Source organism: Pristiophorus japonicus, chromosome 3 (assembly GCF_044704955.1).
Source record: "Pristiophorus japonicus isolate sPriJap1 chromosome 3, sPriJap1.hap1, whole genome shotgun sequence".
In the NCBI taxonomy this organism is placed as follows: domain Eukaryota; kingdom Metazoa; phylum Chordata; class Chondrichthyes; family Pristiophoridae; genus Pristiophorus; species Pristiophorus japonicus.
Window position 1 is genome coordinate 124,217,772 of NC_091979.1, and position 27,078 is coordinate 124,244,849.

At 45.5% G+C, this 27,078-nt stretch overlaps 1 protein-coding gene across 6 annotated transcripts in view; it reads right to left on the minus strand.

Annotated features, from left to right (window-relative positions):
- sestd1 (SEC14 and spectrin domains 1) overlaps nt 1-27,078 on the minus strand; it is a 241,966-nt gene that overhangs the window by 149,763 nt on the left and 65,125 nt on the right. For all 6 annotated transcript variants that reach the window (XM_070874797.1, XM_070874796.1, XM_070874798.1 and 3 more), the window contains one exon: nt 26,938-27,028. In XM_070874797.1, the coding sequence (XP_070730898.1) occupies nt 26,938-27,028 (91 nt within the window). The remainder of the gene's footprint in view (nt 1-26,937; nt 27,029-27,078) is intronic.

The window sequence follows — 27,078 nt, forward strand, 5'->3', positions numbered from 1 at the left end:
AGTGATAAGTATAATTGGTATTTGGTATTTTGGTGTCCTGATTTGAATATGTCTCAAATGAATTCATGTCAAAAGATGATTTGATTCCTTTCAGCCTTGGATAGGGGATTGACAGATTAGAAACACTTTTCAAAAAAACCAAGATGGAACTTTGGCCTGAGGCATGCAAAGGAACTTGTCGATTTAGCTCAAATTTTTTTAGTTACAAGGAGTGTTTGAATTCTTGGCTGAGTGAAGTTCCACAATTCAAGGGAGCCAGTTCCCATTATGTCAGTGAGGTTGCAGACAATGTAGGATTTCTGCAATTTTAGCTGGCACGGGCTCAACAGGCTATGTGAGAGGGGCCCGAAGCGCGCCAGCCTATCCCTGGCCGAATGGGCTCCCTCATCGGTGGCCCGCTACCTTCCCTTCACATAAAGGTAGGGCTTCTATTTTTTTTAATCTGTTATTGATTGATTGATTGCTTATTACTTTGGCCTTGGTGCTTTAGGTGCAGGGTTCCTTCTATTTTTTTATTTGTTAATTAATTGCTTATTACTTTCTGTGCTTTGTTTAGTGCTTTGTAAGTCTTGGTGCTCGGTGCAGGCCCTCTCAGCTTCCTTGTATTTTTTATTTGTTACTGAATGCTTATTTTTGTGCTTTGTTTAGTGCTTTGTGCTTTAAATGTATTTGTGCTTCTTTAATGTTGCTGTGAAGGTGTTTAGTGCTTTGCAAGCTCCTCTCACTTTCCGTTCCCTCCCCCCCCCCCCCCCCCAATCTCTGGCTACCTGCGCTGATTTCTTAACTCACCGCAAGGTTTTTCTGTGCGGACACAAGTGGCTACATACACTGGCCTAAGTTAGTTTGGAGTAACTTTTAGTTGTCTAAACTTGCTTAAATGGCCAAAACAGGTGTAAGTAGCTGGTCACGCCCCCTTTTGAAAAAAAAACGAAACCCTAACTAACTCACTTAGAATGGAGCAAATTAAATGGCCAGAATTGCGATTTTTAAGATACTCCAAAAAAATCTAGTTGCTCCAAAAAAATAGGAGCAACTCCTGGGCAAACTTGGGCCCACAATCTGTGCACAGATTATGTGGCATAAAAGATTGTGGAATTTTGGACACAAGTGAATTACACGCATAACTACAATACGCCAAAGATTCCTCGATCTTTGAGGTCTGTCCATCAAACCTTCTGTCTGAACAAATTTCCACCCACAAAATTGGTCACACCCCGACTTTCAAATGTGAGTATCTTCCAATTGCACTTGTTCAATCAAGACTGACAGAAGTGAAGAGTTTTTGAGGCTAAAGACTGCTGAAAGTTTGAGCAACAATTACTGAGTTAGGAGCTACTTTTTAAAGAGTAACTTTTTTCCCATTAAAAATGATTGCCCTTGGAGTGTGAGGCCACCAGAAGATTTTGGCCCTTCCTGCCCCACCCACAGAGTTTTTCCAAGAATAACAAAGCACAACATAAATGCATATTCTCTTGTATTATAACAAACTCCAAAGTTAACAAAAGCCAACCTTCGCTTCCCTGACACTGTGCTTCCTCTGGGTGGTTAAATGTGCCTTTCTTTCTCTTCTTCTAGTGCTTCTCCAAGGTGTAAGATCAGGGCCAGCATTATGCAGTGGTTGGCTGCTCATATGGCACGAAAGGCTTATGGAAATGAGGCATCATCACTACTTGCTCCCGGGAAAGACCCACTGCTGACTGCGTCTCAGGACCTTGTGCCTGGAGAGCCTGGTGTAACTTCTGAATATCATAGCAGTGTGCTCTGACAGGGAAGGCTGGATGTCTGACATGTGCTGCTGCCCCGTGAAATAGCAGGCAGGTTGACTCCAGCCATCTCTATTCCACTGGAACCTAGATCTGTTTCCCCATTGATCAATGCGATGTCTAGTCTAATGGTAGTTATCATATACCAAAAGCTCCAGCATACAGCGGCCTACATCCCAGACACCAGGACCTGGAAGCTGGTTCGCACTGTAATGATTTTCTCTGATGGCTTTGATTTTGTCACAAATGAGGACTGTCGACTCCCAGGTCACAGCTGTCAATTGCACGCATCCTCAAGACTGACCTCAGAGACTGCATGCAAGTGTGATTGATGTTCCTTGAACATCCTTTTCAGAAAACCACCCATGATTTCTAGGTCACATAACTCCATAACCATTGGCAACCTTGTCATCAGACTCCACACTCCACAAAAGGTGGGACATCCTCAGCCACTCTTCCAGCTCCTTTGTATTCCATGAATCAGCTGGTAGCACATTCCTCACAAACATTTATCTAATTACTCGTGAAAAATAGCTTATGCGTGGGAGTGCAAATGCAAATGTACATGGGGTGTGGTGAAGGGGGTTGTGGAAGGAGCATGGTGCAAGATTTTAGTCTAGGACTCATGGATGGACTTGATCCCCATATCCTCTCCTTAGCCAACATCCTCCTCACCATAGTCACACAGGACAAAACAGTTCAATTTCTGCTGCTCTTGCTTATCATAATCTTCGTCCTCTTCCTCATCAACTAGTAGTGTATGTGCATGGAATTCAGCGAGGACTGGATTCAGCTCCTTTGTAATGTTAGCCCTTTCCTGCAATACTCACATTCAAGCCTCATTTGTGAATAATGGCCACTTGGACAATTGGTGCCCATAGAACAGTACCCCAACAAGGACTCAATGCCCTCAGGAGGGGGAGAAAATTGGTGAAAAGAAAAATCTGTGTTTAAAAATGATGCAGTTTGTTCTTGTAGAAACATAGAAAATAGGTGCAGGAGTAGGCCATTCGGCCCTTTGAGCCTGCACCGCCATTCAATAAGATCATGGCTGATCATTCCCTCAGTACCCCTTTCCTGCTTTCTCTCCATACCCTTGATCCCCTTAGCTGTAAGGGCCATATCTAACTTCCTCTTGAATATATCCAATGAACTGGCATCAACACTCTGCAGCAGGGAATTCCACAGGTTAACAACTCTGAGTGAAGAAGTTTCTCCTCATCTCAGTCCTAAATGAACTACCCCTTATCCAAAGACTATGTCCCCTGGTTCTGGACTTCCCAAACATCGGGAACATTCTTCCTGCATCTAACCTGTCGAGTCCCGTCAGAATCTTGTACGTTTCTATGAGATCCCCTCTCATTCTTCTAAACTCCAGTGAATAAAGGCCCAGTTGATCCAGTCTCTCCTCATATGACAGTCCAGCCATCCTTGGAATCAGTCTGGTGAACCTTTGCTGCACTCCCTCAATAGCAAGAATGTCCTTCCTCAGATTAGATGATCAAAACTGAACACAATATTCTAGGTGAGGCCTCACCAATGCGCTGTACAACTGCAGTAAGACTTCCCTGCTCCTGTAGTCAAATCCCCTAGCTATGAAGGCCAACATACCATTTGCCTTCTTCACCGCCTGCTGTACCTGCATGCCCACTTTCAGTGACTGATGAATCATGACGCCCAGGTCTCGTTACACCTCCCCTTTTCCTAATCTGCCGCCATTCAGATAATATTCTGCCTTCTTGTTTTTGCCGCCAAAGTGGATAACCTCACATTTATCCACATTATACTGCATCTGCCATGTATTTGCCCACTCGCCTAACCTGTCCAAGTCACCCTGCAGCCTCTTAGTATCCTCCTCACAGCTCACACCGCCACCCAGTTTGGTGTCATCAGCAAACTTGGAGATATTACACTCAATTCCTTCATCTAAATCATTAATATATATTGTAAAGAGCTGGGGCCCCAGCACTGAGCCCTGCGGCACTCCACTAGTCACTGCCTGCCATTCTGAAAAGGACCCGTTTATCTCGACTCTCTACTTCCTATCTGCCAACCAGTTCTCTATCCACGTAGGTACATTACCCCCAATACCATGTGCTTTGATTTTGCACACCAATCTCTTGTGTGGGACCTTGTCAAAAGCCTTTTGAAAGTCCAAATACATCATGTCCACTGGTTCTCCCTTGTCCACTCGACTAGTTACATCCTCAAAAAATTCCAGAAGATTTGTCAAGCATGATTTTCCTTTCATAAATCCATGTTGACTTGGACCGATCCTATTACTGCTTTCCAAATGCACTGTTATTTCATATTTAATAATCGATTCCAACATTTTCCCTACTACCGATGTCAGGCTAACCGGTCTATAATTACCCGTTTTCTCTCTTCCTCCTTTTTTAAAAAGTGGTGTTACATTAGCTACACTCCAGTCCATAGGAACTGATCCAGAGTCGGTAGACTGTTGGAAAATGATCACCAATGCATCCACTATTTCTAGGGCCACTTCCTTAAGTACTCTGGGATGTAGACTATCAGGCCCTGGGGATTTATCGGCCTTCAATCCTGTCAATTTCCCTAACACAATTTTCCGCCTAATAAGGATATTCTTCAGTTCCTCCTTCTCACTAGACCCTCGGTCCCCTAGTACATCCGGAAGGTTATTTGTGTCTTCCTTCGTGAAGACAGAACCGAAGTACTTGTTCAATTGGTCTGCCATTTCTTTGTTCCCCATTATAAATTCACCCGAATCCGACTGCAAGGGACCTACGTTTGTCTTCACTAATCTTTTTCTCTTCACATATCAGTCTTTCTCTTCTGCCCTATTTGTCATGCAATCAAATGTCAATGTTATTTCCTAAATTCATCTCTTCACTGCAATAAATATTTGACATTGATGTTTCCTGGTATGATTTTACTACGCCTGGTCAACAAGATAATAAATCTTCTGTGATGACATGTCAGTGCGTAAACACTTACAGAAGGCTTAAGTGATGGTCTATTTTTGCACTCATGCATACTTGAAATATTCTCAATGTCATGCTGCAGTCAGCTTATTTTAGGACGATAGAAAAGATAATGTCAGTATTTTCAAAGTACAGTGACATGTTCATAGAATCTTACAGCACAGAAAGAGGCTATTTGCCCTGTCGTGCCTGTCCAATTTAGTCCCATACCCCAGCTTTTTCCCCATAACCCTGCAAATGAACCCAATCCTGCACATGTCCAATTGAAATTTGAAAATTCCGATGGAATCAGATTCCACCAGCCTTTCAGGTAGTGCACTCCAGACCTTAACCTCATAGATTTAAAATGATTGACAAAAGAACTAAGACCTCTGGTTGCCAACCCACTTGCCAGATGAAAAAGTTTCCCCCTACTTGCTCCATTAAAACCTAATCATAATTTTGAATACCTCTATTAGGTCTGTTCTTAACTTCCTCTGCTATCAGGAGAACAAACCCAACTTCTCCAATCTCTCCACATAACTGAAGTCACTCATCCCTGATACCATCCTGGTAAATCTCCTATGTACCCTCTCCAAGGCCTTGACATCCTTCGTAAAGTGTGGCGCCCAGAATTGTAGTCAATACTCCAGCTGAGGCCTAGGTTCAGAATAACTTCTTTGTTTTTGTATTTAATGCCACTATTTACAAAGGCAAGTATCCCATATGCTTTCTCAACCACCTTATCAACTTGTCCGACAACCTTCAAATATTTGTGAATATGCATCCCAGATCCATTTATCCTTGCATCACCTCCCCTCAAAATAGTACCATGTCGATTATACTGCCTCTCCAGGTTGTTCCTCCCAATGTGGATCACTTTGCACTTAACTGCATTAAATTGCAAGTGCAGTTGTCTACCCATTTTACCAATCTGTCGAGGTCGCCCTGAAATCTGCTATCACGCTGTTTACTACATTGTCAAGTTTTGTATCATCGGTGTAAGATATAGCCTACAATGGCAAAGTATCCCAGCATGCTTTTCCAGCAGACCAAGAAGTTCTTGATTTGATCTAGCAAGCTATCAATCTCCCACAATAGTTCGACTAAGAAGAATATGAACAAGATAAGGCAAGTTATAAAACAGTATAAGAAGTTCCACATGTTGAGGTAGAGAAGGCAGAGTCCTGACATCAACGCTCCTCCAAGCAGAACTGGGTAATATCGGGTCTGTTGTATGAATCGCTTTATAATTTGTTGAAGTACTGGGCCATTCTTGAATGCAGGGATTATGCTGTTCTAGTCTGTCAGCTTGGTAACTCTGTGACTGCTGTGTGTTCTTTTAAATCTATTAATAAAATACACACCATATTGGTTTGGTCTCCTTCCAAATCTCTCATATCCACAAACTTCAAAATTGTACTCCCTATACCAAAGTCCAGGTCATTTATCCATAAATCAACGATTCTACTAGCAATGATTTGGGGAACCCCACTACATACTTCTCTCCAGTCAGAAAAACATTTGTTCACCACAAGTCTCTGCCTCCAAACACGTAGCCAATTACATGCCCAAATTACCACTGTTCCTTTAATACGATGTGCTTCTATTTTCTGAAATAAGTCTGTTACGTGGTACTTTATCAAATGCCTTTTTGAAAGTCTACATATAGATCTACAGCACTACGTTCATCAACCCTCTCTGTTACTTCATCAAAGATCTCAAATCAGATTAGTTAGAATCAATTTGCCTTAATAAATCTGTGCTGGCTGTCTTTTATTAACCCATGCTTCTCCAAATTGAAAATTCATTTTGTCCTTCACAATGGTCTCGAGTAGTTTTCCCACCACTGACATTGCACTGATTAGTCTGTATGAACAGATTTAGCACATTAACACAGATTAACAGATCCCCTTTTTTGAACAGGGGTGTAACATTTGCAATCTTCCAGCCCTCTGGCACCAATCCCATATCCAAGGAGGATTGAAAGATTGTGGTCAGAGCTTCTATTACAAAAGAAAGAAAAACTACAACCAAAGAGAAACTACAACCAAAACAACAACACTACCACTTTATCCCCAGCAAACTAGTTTCCTTAATACAGCCTATAAAAGTCACAGTCAAATTCTGGAGTCTGTTTATGATTTGACTCTGGAACAAAATAGTGGAAGACCATCTCAGGGAGGGTCTTGATATTTGGGCTTGCCCCCAGCTGAAACCTCCTCACCTGTCTACTTTCCAGCACATACCACACTCAAATCACCACTTTGGCAGCAGAGACATCACCAAATCACATCTTGGTTCCTACCTGTATTTCTCTTGTACTTTTGTGTCCTTTGAGCACGTCGCCTTGTTTCACCACTCTCACCTCTCCTTTAAAACCACATTGTCTTATGCTCCTCAAAGCTCATCTTAAGTTTCTCACCGAGTTATCCTCCCTCATGCTGCACTGACACCTCATCTCGGCAATTTCAATTTCAGCTCCCCTTGGCCTTTCTCCTTATTTCACAGCCCTGTCCTTCCTCAATCTCTCCCTCCATATAAACTTTCCGGCCCAAATTCCGATCCACCCATTCAACCTTGTCATCTGCCATAATCTTGATCAGACAAGGCCACCTCTTACCACTTACTTGTATTCCTCACCATCCACATCCCCTTCTAACTTCCGTGTCCATCCCTGAAAAAAATCTCTCCCCAAGTCACTTACAATGGCATTAAATCCCAACTGTTGATCTGTTCAACCACTCACTCACCTCCACCATCATGCCTTTGTCTCCAGCAAAACCTTTACTCTCTCTCATCCCAGTTAATCCCCTAATATGGCATTCATCTTCGCTCCCTCAAATCCAAGGGACACAGACTTGAGTGCATCTAGCACAGAACTGGTTTAACCATCCATCGCCGGATCTGGCTAAATGGCATCAAGCACTGTCATTCCTCACTCTCCTCTGCCAAAAATTTCCAATACTCTAGGATGAACCTGGAGAGCTAAGGTAACCCCTGGCTTCTATTCTCCACGACCAACTGTCTCTTCAAACCACCCTCCCCTGTCCCCTCCAACAAGTGAGAGGAATTCACTAAGAATGCCACCATCCGTTCAGCAAACTGCGAGCTTCTGCCCTGTCCTTTTTCCCACCAAGCCTACCTCCCAAGATTCATTCTGCCCTAGCCCTGAATTTGCACCTTTCCCTAGTTTTCCCCCATGTCCCATCAAGCCCTCTCCAAGCTCATCTTGTCCAGAAGATATACCTCCTGCTCCTTGAATCCCATTCTCACTAAACAGCTGAAGACCCAACGACCCTTTCTGCCTTCCATGCTGGCTGATATTGTGAAGATTCCCTCTCCTCGGGCACTGACCACTCCCTTTCAAAAGTGCTGCCATAACCGCACTTCCACAAAAAGCCCACCCTTGAACCATGTCTGCACAAAGTACCAGCCCATTTCAAAACTGCTTTCCACTTGAAAGTGTTGTCACCTTCTAAATCCATGTCCGTTATTCTCACAGCACAATCTTTGGATCTCTCCAATCAGGATTCTGGCCATGCCACAGTCCCTAAACGGCCCTTATCGAAGTGACAGGTCATATCCCGTGACTGAGGTGATGTACATCATCACTCCTGGGAGAGAATTTGGATGTGTTCACGCCTCCTGTTCACTGGGCGCAAATGACTTAGCGACCAAATTCAGCGGGAGTTTAGCAGCAGCACTATGGCATTGCACCCCAATCTCCTGCGCCCAGAGTTCGTGATGTTATCACCATGCGCATCGTCCCGTTCGTGCCCCAGCACCTAAATTGGGTTTCGCCCCCTGAAGCTGCGCCGGGCGATAACAGCGACAGCTTCAGGGGACGCATATCCGGCGACCGGCCACTACCAGGGCGAAACCGGTGGTCGGCTGCTGCTGAAAAAAAACTCCCGTTTCGCTTCCCATTCCAATGACGCTTTAGCCGCGGGGTCGGTGCCGCGATCACTCAGCTCGGCACTCTGCTTGAGTGCCTGGCTGATTGCACAGCACGCCCACTCCCCGGTGGTCCAGGTAGGTGGGTTCCTCGTGTGCAGTTTGGGCCCTTCCTTTTAATTCAGGGAAGAGCCCCTCGTTCCCAGCAATGCTGCTGAGCCGTGAGTCCCGCTCCTGCCCCAGGAAGGAAGTGGAGCACTTGATTTAGCGCTCCACTTCCTTTCGGGGACAGTAACCCCAATTTATCAGAAGGGGCAAGACTTCTGTGCCTGGCGCAAAGACTCGTGTCTCGCGATTGTTATTGCCCCCAAATGGGTCGGTGCCCAATTTCTAGGCTCTAGTCTCTCTCAAACTCTCTGTAGTTTTTGACGTGGTCGACCACACTATCCTCCTCCAATGCCTTTCCTCCATTTTCCAGCTCAGTGGGATTGCCCTTGCTTGGTTCCACTGTTACCAGTTCGATTGAAGCCAGAGCATCTCAATCAATCGCTACTCTTCCCAACTGTATATTGTTACCACCAGAGTACCTCAAGGATCTATCCTTGGCCCCCATCTCTTCCTCATTTACATACTGCTCCTTAGCAACAACATATGCAAACATGAGGATCAGCTTCCATATATTCGCTGACAACACCCAGTTCTACTTCTCTTGATCCTTCCACTATCCCTCTGTTGTCAGACTACTGTCCAACATCCAATTATGGATGAACTGCATTTTCCTTCAGTTAAACACTGGGAAGACTGAATCCATCCTTTTCAGTCCATGCCACAAACTCTGTACCCTTACCACCGGTTTCATTATCCTCCCTGGTCACTGTCTCAGATGGTTCATAATCTCGTCGTCCTATTCAGCCCCAAGCCGAGCTTCTGACATACCTACATCACTACCTACTTCCAACTCTAATGCTGCCCACCTCTGTCCCGACCTCACCCCATCTGCTGCTGAAATCCGTAACCATGCCTTCAGCACCTCCAGACTTGACTATTTAAATGTGCCCCAAGACAGTCTCCCATCCTCCACCCTGTGTAAACAACTCATCTAAAACTCTGCTGCCTGTATCCTGTCCTGCATCTGGTCACACTCACCGATTATCCCTGTTCTAGTTCACCTACGTTGGCAACCCATTCCCAATGTCTCCAATTTAAAATTCTCTTCACATTTAAATCCCTTCATGCCCCTCCTCATGTCATCCAGTTCTACAACCCGGCTACCCGAACTCTGCGTTCCTCACACTCTGGCCTGAAGTACATCCCTCCCCCTCCATTCATCCCACCATTGGTGGCTGTGCCTTCAACCGCCCAGGCCTCATGTTCTGCAATTCCCTGCCTATGTCCCTCCATCTCTCTACATGAGAGTAAGCTTGCAGGGAACATAAAAACTGGCTGCAAAAGCTTCTATAGATATGTAAAAAGAAAAAGATTGGTGAAGACTAATGTAGGTCCCTTTCAGTCAGAATCAGGTGAATTTATAATGGAGAACAAAGAAATGACAGACCAATTGAACAAATGCTTTGGTTCTGTCTTCACGAAGGAAGACACAAATAACCTTCCGGAAATACTAGGGGACAGAGGGTCTAGTGAGAAGGAAGAACTGAAGGAAATCCTTATTAGTCAGGAAATTGTGTTCGGGAAATTGACGGGATTGAAGGCCGATAAATCCCCAGGGCCTGATAGTCTGCATCCCAGAGTACTTAAGGCAGTGGCCCTAGAAATAGTGGATGCATTGGTGGACATTTTCCAACATTCTATAGACTCTCGATCAGTTCTTATGGATTGGAGGGTAGCTAATGTAACCCCACTTTTTAAAAAAGGGAGAGAGAAAACAGGGAATTAAAGACCGTTTAGCCTGACATCGGTAGTGGGAAAAATGTTGGAATCAATTATTAAAGATGTGATAGCAGCGCATTTGGAAAGCAGTGACAGAATCGGTCCAAGTCAGCATGGATTTATGAAAGGGAAATCATGGTTGACAAATCTTCTAGAATTTTTTGAGATGTAACTAGTATAGTGCACAAGGGAGAACCAGTGGATGTGGTGTATTTGGACTTTCAAAATGCTTTTGACAAGGTCTCACACAAGAGATTAGTGTGCAAAATTGAAGCACATGGTATTGGGGGTAACGTATTGACGTGGATAAAGAACTGGTTGGCAGACAGGAAGCAAAGAGTAGGAATAAACGGGTCCTTTTCAGAATGGCAGGCAGTGACTAGGAGGTACCGCAGCTATTTACAATATACATCAATGATTTAGACGAAGGAATTGAATGTAATATCTCCAAGTTTGCAGATGACACTAAGCTGAGTAGCAGTGTGAGCTGTGAGGAAGATACTAAGAGACTGCAGGGTGACTTGGACAGGTTAGGTGAGTGGGAAAATGCACGGCATATGCAGTATAATGCAGATAAATGTGAGGTTATCCACTTCGGTGGCAAAAACAGGAAGGCATAATATTATCTGAATGATGACAGATTCAGAAAAGGGGAGGTGCAACGAGACCTGGGTGTCATGGTGCATCAGTCATTGAAAGTTGGCATGCAGGTACAGCAGGCGGTGAAGGCAGCAAATGGCATGTTGACCTTCATAGCGAGAGGATTTGAGTATAGAAGCATGGAGGTCTTACTGCAGTTGTACAGGACCTTGGTGAGGCCACACCTTAAATATTTTGTACAGTTTTGGTCTCCTAATCTGAGGAAGGACATTCTTGCCATTGAGGGAGTGCAGCTAAGGGGCACCAGACTGATTCCCGGGATGGCAGGACTGACATATAAAAAAAAGACTGGATCGACTAGGCTTATATTCATTGGAATTTAGAAGAATGAGGGGTTCTCATAGAAACATATAACATTCTGATGGGATTGGACAGGTTAGATGCAGGAAAAATGTTCCCAATGTTGGGGAAGTCCAGAACCAGGGGTCATGTGTCTAAGGATAAGGGGTAAGCCATTTAGGACTGAGATGAGGAGAAACTTCTTCACTCAGAGAATTGTGAACCTGTGGAATTCTCTACCACAGTAAGTTGTTGAGGCCAGTTCATTCGATATATTCAAAAGGGAGTTAGATGTGGCCCTTACGGCTAAAGGGATCAAGGGGTATGGAGAGAAAGCAGGAATGGGTTATGAAGTTGCATGATCAGCCATGATCATATTGAGTGGTGGTGCAGGCTCAAAGGGCCGAATGGCCTACTCCTGCACCTATTTTCTATGTTTCTATGTTACATCATTCTGTGACAGAATTATTTTTGGAAATCTTGTTTTTTTTGAAGAGTTATAGATCTTCATCATTGAATCCAATCATCACCCAATATTTTTCTTCTGCATTGTGATTTTCTTTTCAATTCGTTCCTTCGATGTGGGCATCGTTGGCAAGGCCAGAATTTATTCCCCATCCCTAATTAACCTCAAGAAGGTTGTGGTGAGCTGCCTTCTTGCACCGCTACAGTCCGTGTGGTGAAGGTACTCCCATAGTGCTGTTAGGGAGGGAGTTCCAGGATTTTGACCCAAGTGACGATGAAAGAACGCTGATATATTTCCAAGTTAGGATGATGTCGAACATGGAGGGGAACGTGCAGGTGATGGTGTTCCCAAGCGCTGCTGCCCTTGTCCTTCAAGGTGGTAGAGGTCACGGGTTTGGGAAGTTCTGTCGAAGAAGCCTTAGCGAGTTGCTGGCGATCTTGTAGATGGTACACAATGCAGCCATGGTGTGCCGGTGGTGAAGGTAGTAAATGTTTAAGGTGGTGGATGGAGCGCCAATAAAGCGGGCTGTTTTGTCCTGGATTGTGTTGAGCTTCTTGAATGTTGTTGGAGCTGCACTCATGCAAGCAAGTGGAGAGTATTCCATCACACTCCTGACTTGTGCCTTGTAGATGGTGGAAAGGCTTTGGAGAGTCAGGAGGTGAGATACTTGCCGCACAATACCCAGCCTCTGACTTGCTCTTGTGGGCACGTTGTGGTTGGTCCAGGATGTTGGTGGTCGGGGATTTGGCAATGGTAATGCCATTGAATGTCAAGGGGCAGTGGTTAGACCCTCGCTTGTTGGAGATGGTGAGTGCCTGGCATGTGTGTGTCGTGAATGCTACTTGCCACTCATCAGCTCAAGTCTGAAATTTGTCCAGGTCTTGCTGCATGCAAGCATGGACTGCTTCATTATCTGGGGAGTTGCAAATGGAACTGAATCATGAGCGAATTTCTGTGCAATCATCACTTCTGACCTAATGATGGAGGGAAGGTCATTGTTGAAGCACCTCGGCCGAGGACACTGCCCTGAGGAACTCCTGCAGCCATGCCCCGGGATTAAGATGATTGACTTCCAACAATCACATACATCTTCCTTTGTGCTAGGTATGATTCCAGCCAGTGGAAAGGATTCCCAATTCCCAAAGACTTCAGTTTTACTGGGGTTCCTTGATGACACACCTTGTCAAATGCTGCCTTGATGTCAAGGGCAGTCACTCTCACCTCACCTCTGGAATTCAGCTCTTTTGTCCATGTTTGGACCAAGGCTGTCATGAGGTCTTGAGCCAAGTGGTCCTGGCAGAACCCAAACTGAGCATAGGTGAGTGGGTTATTGGTGAGTAAGTGCCACTTGATAACATTGTCAACTACTTTGCTGATAATTGAGAGTAAACTGATGGAACAGTAATTGACCAGATTGAATTTGTCCTGCTTTTTGTGGACAAACATACCCTAGGCAGTTTTCCATATTGTCGGGTAGGTGCCAGTGTTGTAGCTGTACTGGAACAGCTTGGCAAGAGGCGCGGCTAGTTCCAGAGCACAAGTCTTCAGCACTGCAGCTGGGATGTTGTCGGGGCCCATATCCTTTGCTGTGTCCAGTGCGCTCAGCTGTTTCTTGATATCATGTGGAGTGAATCAAATTAATTGCAGACTGGCTTCTGTGATGGTGGGGACGTCAGGAGAAGGCCGATATGGATCATCCACTCAGCACTTCTGGCTGAAGATGGTTGCATCTGCGTCAGCTTTGTCCTTTGTACTAGCGTGCTGGGTTCCACCATCGAGAATGGGGATATTCATGGCGCCTCCTGCTCCCGTTATTTGTTTAACTGTCCACCACCATTCACAACTGAATGTGGCAGGATTGCAGAGCTTTGATCTGATCTTTTGATTGTGGGATCGCATAGCTCAGTCTATAGCATGCTGCTTTCGCATATAGTCCGGTGTTGCAACTTCCGCAAGTTGGCACCTCATGGAGGATGTCCTCAGTGTGAAGCCACAAGGACTGTGCAGTGATCACTCCTACAATACTGTCATGGACAGATGCATCTGCAACAGCTAGATTGGTCAGGACGAGGTCAAGTAGGTTTTTCCTTCATAATGGTTCTCTCACCACCTGACGCAGGCCCAGTCTGGCAGCTATGTCCTTCAGGACTCGGTCAGACAAAAGCAGACCTACCAGACCATCCATTACTGGCATAAAACTGTTGCCAAAGCAGACAAAAGTAATGTAGCACCAGCACTGTTGTTCCCAGAAGTCAGAGTTGCCTTATGGGAAGCAGAAAATAGCTATTAAAAAAAGCTTAGGATTAACCAGCAACCCAAGAGGACAAGGCAGCAACTAAATTGCATGGAGGGGACGACCCCTTCAGGGTCCTTTCTGGTTGCTGCACGAATTTATCACGTGGCAGACCAATTTCACAAAAGGGTCCTACAACAAGAATAATTGGGCAGACCGAGAAGGGCTGGGGGGGGGGGGGGGGGGAGCGGGGGGAAAGAGATTCCCAAGATGTGAGAGAAATGTGGGCTGGAGAAGAAAAGTCATGGGGGTGCAGCCATGGAATCTGAAACAGTCTGCCAGCACTAGAGGGATCGTCATCTCAATGTCTGGCAGCAGGGAGGGTCTCTGGGGCTGGAAACATGGAGTCAGAGCAAGGGACAGGTTCAGGATTCTGGCAGCATTGGGGAACTGGGCAGTGAATCACCAATCCCATCTTTCCAGCCTCACAACCACTCCTCACAACCCACCACTACCAGGCTTCGAATGCCCCTCCAGTCTGATCTCCCCAGCTGCCCCTCTGACCACTTGTGCCCACAATTATCCTCATGTGCTGCTTTAACGGTACTAGCTGCTCACCAGGTGGGTGTGTAGCTGGCACTGGACAATAGAGTAAGCTTTTCATCAGATCTACCCCCCACCACTGTGACTCACCGTGGCCAACACCAATGCAGCCATGCCCCCAACCTGGCATGATTGGACCTGATACCTGCCCAAAAGATCACTGAGAATTACTTTAATTAATTCAGGCTTCTCCACTGCTGGGGCACTCTTTAAAGCCATTCCTCCAACTGCAACTGGATTCCAAGTCAACTTCAAGAAAGAAAATCAGTGCTGAAGGTCCTGGTGTTCAGAGCAAGGGGATATCAGTGTTTTAAGGAGTTGGGAGGGGCTTGGGTTAGGAGGAATGTGGGGACACAGGGAAAAAGATGTAATGGAAAATCAGAGTACTGAGAGAAGGGTTCTGGGAGTGAGCGAGAGCACTAGTATGATGGTGATAGTGGGGAAAGATGAGAATAGTGGAAGGGGGTACTTAGAGCTGGTAGTAGTGTAATATTGCAGCATTGGTGGAATTGGGATTCTACATTTTGACAGTGTTGGGAGAGTTTTGCGAGTGTGACGTTTGTATCTGGGAGCACTGTAGAGGGGGTTCTGGGAGGGAAATTTCAGGATCTGGAGGTACCACGGTGTGATGAGAGCGAGATGTCAGGATGAGGTAAAACAGCAATGGGAAACATTTAAAACAGTCAAGGAAAAATATATATCGCGAAAAAAACAAAAACAAGAACAAGAACAAGCTGAACACTAATGAGACACCGTGGATAATAAAGCCGCAAGGGAAAAATTGAGGGTAAGGAAAGAGGCATACATTAAGTATATGGGACTCAACTTTGCCCAAGCCCGTTTTCTGGCATATTGCCAGAGTTATGCCGGGTTTTTAGGTCCAGAAATACACCAGAAATAATTGTACTAACTTTCCCTGATCTTTAAACTGCAATCCAGAGCCACGTAGCGTGTCCAGTCGCCACGGGGGGGGTGGAGCTTGCTGTCTGCGCCAAAAAACACAGCCGGGCCTTCTGCACATGCGCAGGAAAAAAAACTTAGGTTTTTGACGTCGCTGCAATGGACGCGCATGCGCAGTACAGCTCCGCTTTAAAAGTCTATGGAATCAGTCTGCTGGAAGTGGGGAGTTGTATCCACTGTTGGACCGAATGCTGATTCGTCCCTGCACGTAGCAGGCTGTCTGTGAGTCTGTGTCCTGATTTTATAAGTTTACTAATTTATACTTTTATAAACTATATTTAAATTGTCTGAGGGAGAAGTTGATTTAATGCAGCTTTTAAAAATCGGTGGTGATCGGGTCCGCTGCTTATTTACTGCCGTTGAATCGACTGTTTGTCTGCCGCTGCTTGTTGTAGCCTGTCTGTATACGGCCAAAACCGATTATTTTTTTTTTATAATTTTAATTTTTATGTGGCTCCACCATGTTGTGGATCAAAGGTTTGGTCGTGTAGGAGGACCCCTTAATTATTTTAACTTTTAGGACAATCAGATCGGACTTATTTCTTGTTTTCTTGGGCTAAATTTGTATGCGGCTAGGGAAGGTGCCGAGATCGGGGATCTTACTGTCTCCGGGACAGGGGGGGCGACCTCCGATAACGTGGCAAAGTATATTTAATTGGACCGAAGGAGTTTAACTGTTAGTTCTCCCTTATTAATTATAAGCTTGCCGTTGCATCCGCTCCCTCCCCTGTCGATTCTGGCCCTGAGTGCCCTTCCGGTCCGTTCCCCGCCCCTAGCCCAGGCCGATTGGCCTTCGATTTACTTACCTGCGCAGATTTCTTGAACTCTCCGCAAGGGTTTTCTGGAGAGGCCACATACGCTGGCCTAAGTAGAAATGGAGTAACTATCAGCTGGCCAAAGTTCCCTAAATGGCCACAATTGGTGTAGGTGGCTGGTTACGTCCCCTTTGGATGAAAAAAAAAACTTACCTAAAAAAAAATCATAACTAAATGAGTTACGCTGGTGCAAATTGAATGGGGAAACTGTGGATTTTTAAGTTAGGCCAGAAAAAACAGCCTGCTCTTTAAAAAAAACCGGTGCAAATCACTGGGGAAAATTGAGCCCATGGACAGCAGGGTAGAACATGAAATGGGAAAATATGAAGAGATTAAGATGTCAAAAAAACAATTAGGAAGGCAAAGACAAACTATGAAATTAAATTATCAAGGAACTTAAACCAAAATAGTAAAATATTTTACAGACACATTAAAAAAAAGGAAGGTCAGGATGGAAATAGGGCCACGAAGAGACGGACAGGATAATACCACAGGCAGTGATGGAGAGATGGCAGAAATATTAAATAATTACTTTGCCTCAGTATTTACCAGGGAAATAGAACAGGTGAACAGGATATTGGATCATAAGATTAGTAATGAAATAACTGCAGTTAAAATAAAAAGGAGATATATTAAATAAGCTAATCAAACTCAAAGAGGAAAAAAACAATGCATCCGCACATTTTAAAAGAACTAGGAAAGAGATAGCAGAGGCATTACTACACATACTTAATAATTCATTGGAAAAAGGTGCCAGAGGACTGGCGGATAGCTAAGCTAATACAGGTGCAGCGTCGAGAATCCGGAACCCTCAGGACTGACGTTGTTCAGGATTCTGAGCTTTTCCAGACTTTCGATCGTCTGTTGGTGAGAGGGGAGCGACCTGTCAAGGGCCCAGCGGGAGATCGAGAGCCAGCGGCAGTTGGTGAGAGGGGAGCGACCCGTCAAAAGCCCAGCGGGAGATCGAGAGCCAGCGGCAGTTGGTGAGAGGGGAGCGACCTATCAAAGGCCCAGCGGGAGATCGAGAGCCAGCGGCAGTTGGTGAGAGGGGAGCGACCTATCAAAGGCCCAGCGGGAGATCGAGAGCCAGCGGCAGTTGGTGAGAGGGGAGCGACCTGTCAAAAGCCCAGCGGGAGATCGAGAGCCAGCGGCAGTTGGCGAGAGGGGAGCGACCTGTCAAAAGCCCAGCGGGAGATCGAGAGCCAGCGGCAGTTGGTGAGAGGGGAGCAGCCTATAAAAGGCCCAGCGGGAGATCGAGAGCCAGCGTACCGGTGCAGCTACAGCGGGAGAGAAAGCAAAATAGAAGTAGAAAGTAATCAAAAAGTGACGTCACAGCCAATGTGGTAAGTGATTGGCTGGTGATTGGTGAGTAGCTTTTCTTTTCTTTTTTATATCAGTAAGTGAACTGCAACATTGTTATTACCAATTTAAGTGTATCCAAGGTTAAGGCATGGCAGGAGAGCTCGGTCACATGATATGCTCCTCCTGTACCATGTGGGAACTCGGGGACACTTCCGGTGTCCCTGGGCGCTACCTGTGTGGGAAGTGTATCCGCCTCGAGCTCTTGACGGTCCGCGTTGCGGAATTGGAGCTGAGGGTGGATTCACTCTGGAGCATCCACGATGCTGAGAATGACGTGAGTATCACGTGTAGTGAGTTGATCTTACCGCAGGAGAAGGGTCCACAGCCAGATAGGGAATGGAAGACCAGCAGGAAGAGCAGTGCAAGAAAGATAGTGCAGGGGTCCCCTGTGGTCATCCCCCTGCAAAACAGATACACCGCTTTGAGTACTGTTGGGGAGGATGACTCATCAGGGGAGGGCAGCAGCAGCCAAGTTCATGGCACCGTAGGTGGCTCTGCTGCAAAGGAGGGCAGGAAAAAGAGTGGGAGCGCGATAGTGATAGGGGATTCGATGGTGAGGGGAATAGATAGGCGTTTCTGCGGACGCAACCGAGACTCCAGGATGGTATGTTGCCTCCCTGGTGCAAGGGTCAAGGATGTCTCGGAGCGGGTGCAGGACATTCTGAAATGGGAGGGAGAACAGCCAGTTGTCGTGGTGCACATTGGTACCAACGACATAGGTAAAAAAAGGGATGAGGTCCTACGAAAAGAATTTAAGGAGCTAGGAGCTAAATTAAAAAGTAGGACCTCAAAAGTAGTAATCTCGGGATTGCTACCAGTGCCACGTGCTAGTCAGAGTAGGAATCGCAGGATAGTGCAGATGAATACATGGCTTGAGCAGTGGTGCAGCAGGGAGGGATTCAAATTCTTGGGGCATTGGAACCGGTTCTGGGGGAGGTGGGACCAGTACAAACCGGACGGTCTGCACCTGGGCAGGTCCGGAACCAATGTCCTAGGGGGAGTGTTTGCTAGTGCTGTTGGGGAGGAGTTAAACTAATATTGCAGGGGGATGGGAACCTATGCAGGGAGACAGAGTGAGACAAAAATGAGGCAAAAGCAAAAGACAGAAAGGAGATGAGGAAAAGTGGAGGGCAGAGAAACCCAAGGCAAAGAACAAAAAGGGCCACTGTACAGCAAAATTCTAGAAGGACAAAGGGTGTTAAAAAAGCAAGCCTGAAGGCTTTGTGTCTTAATGCAAGGAGTATCCGCAATAAGGTGGATGAATTAACTGTGCAAATAGATGTTAACAAATATGATGTGATTGGGATTACGGAGACGTGGCTCCAGGATGATCAGGGCTGGGAACTCAACATCCAGGGGTATTCAACATTCAGGAAGGATAGAATAAAAGGAAAAGGAGGTGGTTAAAGAGGAGATTAATGCAATAGTTAGGAAAGACATTAGCTTGGATGATGTGGAATCTATATGGGTAGAGCTGCAGAACACTAAAGGGCAAAAATCGTTAGTGGGAGTTGTGTACAGACCTCCAAACAGTAGTAGTGATGTTGGGGAGGGCATCAAACAGGAAATTAGGAGTGTATGCAATAAAGGTGCAGCAGTTATAATGGGTGACTTTAATATGCACATAGATTGGGCTAGCCAAACTGGAAGCAATACGGTGGAGGAGGATTTCCTGGAATGCATAAGGGATGGTTTTCTAGACCAATATGTCGAGGAACCAACTAGGGGGGAGGCCATCTTAGACTGGGTGTTGTGTAATGAGAGAGGATTAATTAGCAATCTCATTGTGCGAGGCCCCTTGGGGAAGAGTGACCATAATATGCTGGAATTCTGCATTAGGATGGGGAATGAAACAGTTAATTCAGAGACCATGGTCCAGAACTTAAAGAAGGGTAACTTTGAAGGTATGAGGCATGAATTGGCTAAGATAGATTGGCTAATGATATTTAAGGGGTTGACTGTGGATGGGCAATGGCAGACATTTAGAGACCGCATGGATGAATTACAACAATTGTACATTCCTGTCTGGCGTAAAAATAAAAAAGGGAAGGTGGCTCAACCGTGGCTATCTAGGGAAATCAGGGATAGTATTAAAGCCAAGGAAATGGCATACAAATTGGCCAGAAATAGCAGCGAACCTGGGGACTGGGAGAAATTTAGAACTCAGCAGAGGAGGACAAAGGGTTTGATTAGGGCAGGGAAAATGGAGTACGAGAAGAAGCTTGCAGGGAACATTAAGGCGGATTGCAAAAGTTTCTATAGGTATGTAAAGAGAAAAAGGTTAGTAAAGACAAACGTAGGTCCCCTGCAGTCAGAATCAGGGGAAGTCATAACGGGGAACAAAGAAATGGCAGACCAATTGAACAAGTACTTTGGTTCAGTATTCACTAAGAAGGACACAAACAACCTTCCGGATATAAAAGTGTTCAGAGGGTCTATTAAGGAGGAGGAACTGATGGAAATCTTTATTAGTCGGGAAATTGTGTTGGGGAAATTGATGGGATTGAAGGCCGATAAATCCCCAGGGCCTGATGGACTGCATCCCAGAGTACTTAAGGAGGTAGCCTTGGAAATAGCGGATGCATTGACAGTCATTTTCCAACATTCCATTGACTCTGGATCAGTTCCTATCGAGTGGAGGGTAGCCAATGTAACCCCACTTTTTAAAAAAGGAGGGAGAGAGAAAGCAGGGAATTATAGACCGGTCAGCCTGACCTCAGTAGTGGGTAAAATGATGGAATCAATTATTAAGGATGTCATAGCAGTGCATTTGGAAAATGGTGACATGATAGGTCCAAGTCAGCATGGATTTGTGAAAGGGAGATCATGCTTGACAAATCTTCTGGAATTTTTTGAGGATGTTTCCAATAAAGTGGACAAAGGAGTACCAGTTGATGTGGTATACTTGGACTTTCAGAAGGCTTTCGACAAGGTCCCACACAGGAGATTAATGTGCAAAGTTAAAGCACATGGGATTGGGGGTAGTGTGCTGACGTGGATTGAGAACTGGTTGTCAGACAGGAAGCAAAGAGTAGGAGTAAATGGGTACTTTTCGGAATGGCAGGCAGTGACTAGTGGGGTACCGCAGGGTTCTGTGCTGGGGCCCCAGCTGTTTACATTGTACATTAATGATTTAGACGAGGGGATTAAATGTAGTATCTCCAAATTTGCGGATGACACTAAGTTGGGTGGCAGTGTGAGCTGCGAGGAGGATGCTATGAGGCTACAGAGTGACTTGGATAGGTTAGGTGAGTGGGCAAATGCGTGGCAGATGAAGTATAATGTGGATAAATGTGAGGTTATCCACTTTGGTGGTAAAAACAGAGAGACAGACTATTATCTGAATGGTGACAGATTAGGAAAAGGGAAGGAGCAACGAGACCTGGTTGTCATGGTACATCAGTCATTGAAGGTTGGCATGCAGGTACAGCAGGCGGTTAAGAAAGCAAATGGCATGTTGGCCTTCATAGCGAGGGGATTTGAGTACAGGGGCAGGGAGGTGTTGCTACAGTTGTACAGGGCCTTGGTGAGGCCACACCTGGAGTATTGTGTACAGTTTTGGTCTCCTAACTTGAGGAAGGACATTCTTGCTATTGAGGGAGTGCAGCGAAGATTCACCAGACTGATTCCCGGGATGGTGGGACTGACCTATCAAGAAAGACTGGATCAACTGGGCTTGTATTCACTGGAGTTCAGAAGAGTGAGAGGGGACCTCATAGAAACGTTTAAAATTCTGACGGGTTTGGACAGGTTGGATGCAGGAAGAATGTTCCCAATGTTGGGGAAGTCCAGAACCAGGGGTCACAGTCTAAGGATAAAGGGTAAGCCATTTAGGACCGAGATAAGGAGAAACTTCTTCACCCAGAGAGTGGTGAACCTGTGGAATTCTCTACCACAGGAAGTAGTTGAGGCCAATTCACTAAATATATTCAAAAGGGAGTTAGATGAAGTCCTTACTACTCGGGGGATCAAGGGGTATGGCGTGAAAGCAGGAAGTGGGTACTGAAGTTTCATGTTCAGCCATGAACTCATTGAATGGCGGTGCAGGCTAGAAGGGCTGAATGGCCTGCTCCTGCACCTATTTTCTATGTTTCTATGTTTGGAGTCCGGAGCATTACAGATTCTGGTACTCCGGATTTTCAACGCTGCATCTGTACCTATATTTAAAAAGGGAGATAGAACATATCCAGGGAACTATATACTAGTCAGCTTAACATCAGTGGTAGGAATAATAATGGAATCCCTGCTAAAGGAGAAAATGGAAGAACATCTAGAAGCCAAAAATATAATAATGAATAGTCAGCATGGAGGTAAGAGAGAGAATAGACAAGGGTAATGCAGTAGATGTAATTTATCTAGATTTTCAAAAGGTGTTCAATAAGGTACCACAATAATCACAATCCATTTGAAAGGCTCTGCAACTCCTGGGTTTACTCATGCACAAAATCTAGAACTTGATCCGTCAAGGTACTCCTTGGCAGATCAGCCAAACAGCATGGAAAATCAATATTGCTGATGCCGAGTTGGGCTATTTACCCAATAACTGCACAGCAATTTCCCACAAAACTCTTAAGGCTGGTAAAAGCAGATGTAGGACATGCTTTCATCTAAGTAAGGGAATATCTGAGGAAGGACATTCTTGCTATTGAGGGAGTGCAGCGAAGGTTCACCAGACTGATTCCCGGGATGGCAGAAATGACATATGAAGACAGACTGGATCGACTAGGCTTATATTCACTGGAATTTCGTAGAATGAGGGGATCTCATAGAAACATATAAAATTATGACGGGATTGGACAAGTTAGATGCAGGAAGAATGTTACCGATGTTGGGGAAGTCCAGAACGAGGGGTCACAGGCTAAGGATAAGAGGTAAGCCAATTAGGACCAAGATGAGGAGAATCTTCTTCACTCAAAGAATTGTGAACTTGTGGATTTCTCTACCACAAAAAGTTGTTGATGTCAGTTCGTTAGATATATTCAAAACGGAGTTAGGTGTGGCCCTTATGGCTAAAGGGATCAAAGGGTATGGAGAGAAAGGAGGAATGGGGTACTGAAGTTGCATAATCAGCCATGATCATACTGAATGGAGGTGCAGGCTCGAAGGGCTGAATGGCCTAGTCCTGCATCTACTTTCTATGGGCCCAAGTTTCGGCCTCAGTTGCTCCTGTTTTTTTGGAGCAACTGGTGTAGAACGGAGTATCTTAGAAATTCAAATTCTCGGCATTTAGTTTGCTCCAGTTCTAGTCAGTTAGAACAGTTTCACTTTGGTACAGAATTTTTTTTTCAAAAGGGGGCGTGTCCGGCCACTTTAGTGAAAACTTACTCCAAACAAACTTAGAATGGAGTAAGTGAAGATTTTTGTACGCTGGAAAAAACCTTGTCTACACTTTTGAAAATCAGGCGTAGGTTACAAATCAGGCGTAGGTAATTGGGGGGGGGGGGGGGGGGGAAGAGGGGGTTTCAAGGGAAGTTTACAAACATTAAACACTTCAGTTTTACAAATAAAGAGCCATCATCAATAATAAATGATAAAAACATCAACAAATCAACCAATAAATCAATCAAAAAAAATGAAGAAGAAATAATTTTTTTTTTAAATCAATAAATAAAACATTTTCTACTTACCGACTGCAGCACCGGGAGCCCTCCAACAGTGTGCTGGGATGGGGGTGGGGGGGGGGGGAAGGAGAGGGGGGGGGGGGGGGGGAGGGGAGGCTGAACGGGCCGGGCCCAAGACTTCGGGCAGGACCCGGTCCCCAGCACCAGATTTACAGGTAGGTGGCGTTGGTTCGGGTCGGGTCTGGGGCCGGGAGCGCGGGTCGGGTCGGGTCCGGCTGGGGGGGGGGTTGGTCGGAAGTATGGGTCGGGTCGGGGGCGGGGGGGAGGAGGGAGGGAGGGAGAGCGGGTCGGTTCGTGTCGGGGGCGGGGGGAGGGAGGTCAGGTCGGGTGGGGGGGGGGGGGGAGCGCGGGTCGGGTCCAGTCCCGAGGGATCGGTCTGGTCCGGCCCGGGCCGGGGGGGGGGGGGGTGGAGGGAAAGCGGGAGTCGAGTCGAGTCGGTAGAAAGCAGGAGCTGGACGTGGGAGGAGCCTTATACACGCAGCCCCAGTGAGGCCATTCGGCCAGGGCTAGGGGTGCGTGCTTCGGGCCCCTCCCACACAGTTTTGGGCGCCTGGAGCTACTGCAAACTGTATAATTATTTGGGGATTCCATTGCATCTCATTCGGGGATTCCTTTTGGAAATAATTGCAATGGAATCCTCCTTTGTGATTGGAGAACCAGGCCTACGTGATCCAGGGACGCTTCCATACCACCTGCGTCCCTGGGATCCGTGGGTCTTTATGCTGACTGGAGGCCCTAGTCTGGAACTCTCCACAGCCTGGACGCCTGGAGGTAGATTCGCAATTGTTTCAAGGGTCAGAGGTATACTCCGGAGGTACGCTTCCGACCGCAATTTCTACCCCAATATCATAAAATTAAATCCACTGTACTTATTTCCTGCTGTCTAAATTTTACTTGTAATAAATCCAATTTGTTATTTATAGCACAAGTCATAAGTTAGTGTTCATTCTTTTGCTATGCAAAAGTCAGGCTAATAATATGACTTGGATCAATTCAGTTATCTAATTACAACAACAAGCGTATCGGTTCAAATCCCGCACAATGCTCCATCACCAGATTATGGCCCCAAGTTTCCACACGCGGTGAAAATGGCGCACCTCAGAGCTGGGCGCCTGTTTTTCGCGCCGAAAAAAAAGTGCGATATTCGAGCTCGATGTCTGCTTGGCGTGGCGCACAGGGGGCGGAGCCTACCACTTGCACCAATTTTGTAAGTAGGAGGGGGCGGGTACAATTGAAATGAGGCTTCTTGGTGCCGGCAACCCTGCGCGTGCACGTTGGAGCGTTCGCGCACGCGCAGTCTGAAGTAAACATTGGCACTCGGCCATTTTTAAAAGTACTGTAGAAAAAGTGAAGATTTGTTTCTTGGACCCCTGCAAAGGCTTGTATTTTAATTTTCTTGATATTTCTGTGTGTGAGGGAGTGCTTTTAGCAGCACTGCTGAATAAATCACCTGCTGAAATCAGTGAGTTCAGCTTTTCACTGCTCAACTTGCAGAACCGGTGCCTGCAAATTAAGGACTGTGTGTTTGGAGAAATAAAAGTGCCAATTCAACTTTGCAATGGATCAACTTCCACCAAGAACAAAGAATTTCTTGCATGAGGAAGCAAACCATTGCATAATATGTGGTGCACCCATTCTGCAAATTTATATATAAAGATGTCGATGTGGCTGCCTCTCCCTGTCCAAATGGCCTCAGTCAGTCCCCCTCACAGCTCGAAGGCTGCTGCTGTTCTTTCTTCGGCTCCCGACCAGCCACTGACGCCGCTGCAATCCCATGGCCGAATGGCCTCACGTCCGTCTGGGTGCTGCATCTTCGCGAGGAATGAAGGCCTGCCTCAAGCACCGCAGCTCAGCTCGAAGGCTGCTTGCCGCTGCCGTCGAGATGAGACACTGACGCCACACCCCTGCCTCAAGCACTGCAGCTCAGCCCGAAGGCTGCTTGCTGCCGCTGCCGTCGAGACACTGACGCCACACCGCTGCCGGTCTCCAACATGAAAGGCCTGCCTGAAGCACTTTCGCACAGGTAGGAACATGGTTTATTTAATCTTTTCTTTGCTTATAAATTTTTATTCAGGTTGGATTTATTTGTATAATATTTGTATAAGTATAACTAAGGATTGATTGTAGAATTTAATGACTTCCCTTCCCCCCCCTCCCGCACCTCGTTCCCGACGCCCAATTTGTAACCTACGCCTGATTTTTTAAAGTGTAGACAAGGTTTTTTCAAGCGTACAAAAATCTTCACTTACTCCATTCTAAGTTAGTTTGGAGTACGTTTTCACTGTGGAAACTTTGAAATCAGGCGTCAGTGGCCGGACACGCCCCCTTTTGAAAAAAAAATTCTGTTCCAAAGTGAAACTGTTCTACCTGACTCGAACTGCAGTAAATTAAATGTGGAGAATTGCGATTTCTAAGATACTCCGTTCTACACCAGTTGCTCCTAAAAATCAGGAGCAAATCATGTGGAAACTTGGGGCCAGTGTGTATAAAGTCATACTCCAGTTTGCAGGGAGCAACTGCTTACATATGGGAGTGGTTTTTGATGCTCTGCTCAAATCTGAAGTCCAAGAATTTAACTATTACTTGTAGCTAAGAAGAAAGAATATCTGACACAAAAGACTGATAATAGTTATTATTTCTACCAAAAAAAAGAATCCGTTGTCTTTACCAATATGAGATTAATTTTGTCGGTATTAAAGTTCAGATAACTAATGAAGCACAGCTTTTTATGTGCATGAATAGAATTTATGGTTACTGCAATTTCACTAATTTCGCCAGAGACACACAATGGATTCTATAAATCTCAACAGATTCCTGTATCGACATAAATGCTGAATTGTTTGGCTTAGTTCAAAATACTACATAGAGCCCAATGTTAAAAAGTCATTAGGAGGTGGAATTTTGGCAGATAATTGTGAATGCTGAGCAGCCAAGAACTCATACAGCTCAAAGTTTCCCAGCACTAAGGCACAGCAGCCAAATATGCAAGATTTGGCTCAAAACATCAATACTTCAGTCCAAAACCATATAAATCTCTCCTGTATTTTTACAGCCCTAATAACACAAGAGGAAACTTTTATATGAATTTCACTTTGTAATCCAACTTGTATGTTTTCAATAAGCTACCAAGCCAACTTAAAAAGATAAAATACTCTCCTAACAAAAAACACGGGGGAAAAAAAAGACTCCAAGTTCTGTCATCGTACAACCCTTCACATGCTGCCAAATATTCAGATATCCAGTTTTTGTGCATAATCTGAGCCGCCTTCTGAACAGCATCAATTTTATGGGGTTATTCGTATTTGAGGATATGGTAATATTCCTTCTGCACCATCATTTAGTTTTATTCATGGCCACTAAAATCTACAACAGACTAATGAAGACAATTTAATTTGGATATCTTGTGAAGTGAGTTACATGCATATCTAGTAAGTATCAAGAAACTTCACCTGCAGCATCAGTACAACCGTCTTCACCACATTCCACTGAGATTTTCGTCCATCCACAATAACCGTAAAACCTCTGGCTTTACACTTATCACTGCAAGAAAAGAAAAATCAACTTAAACACAGAAGGTCAGCCAGAAAAAT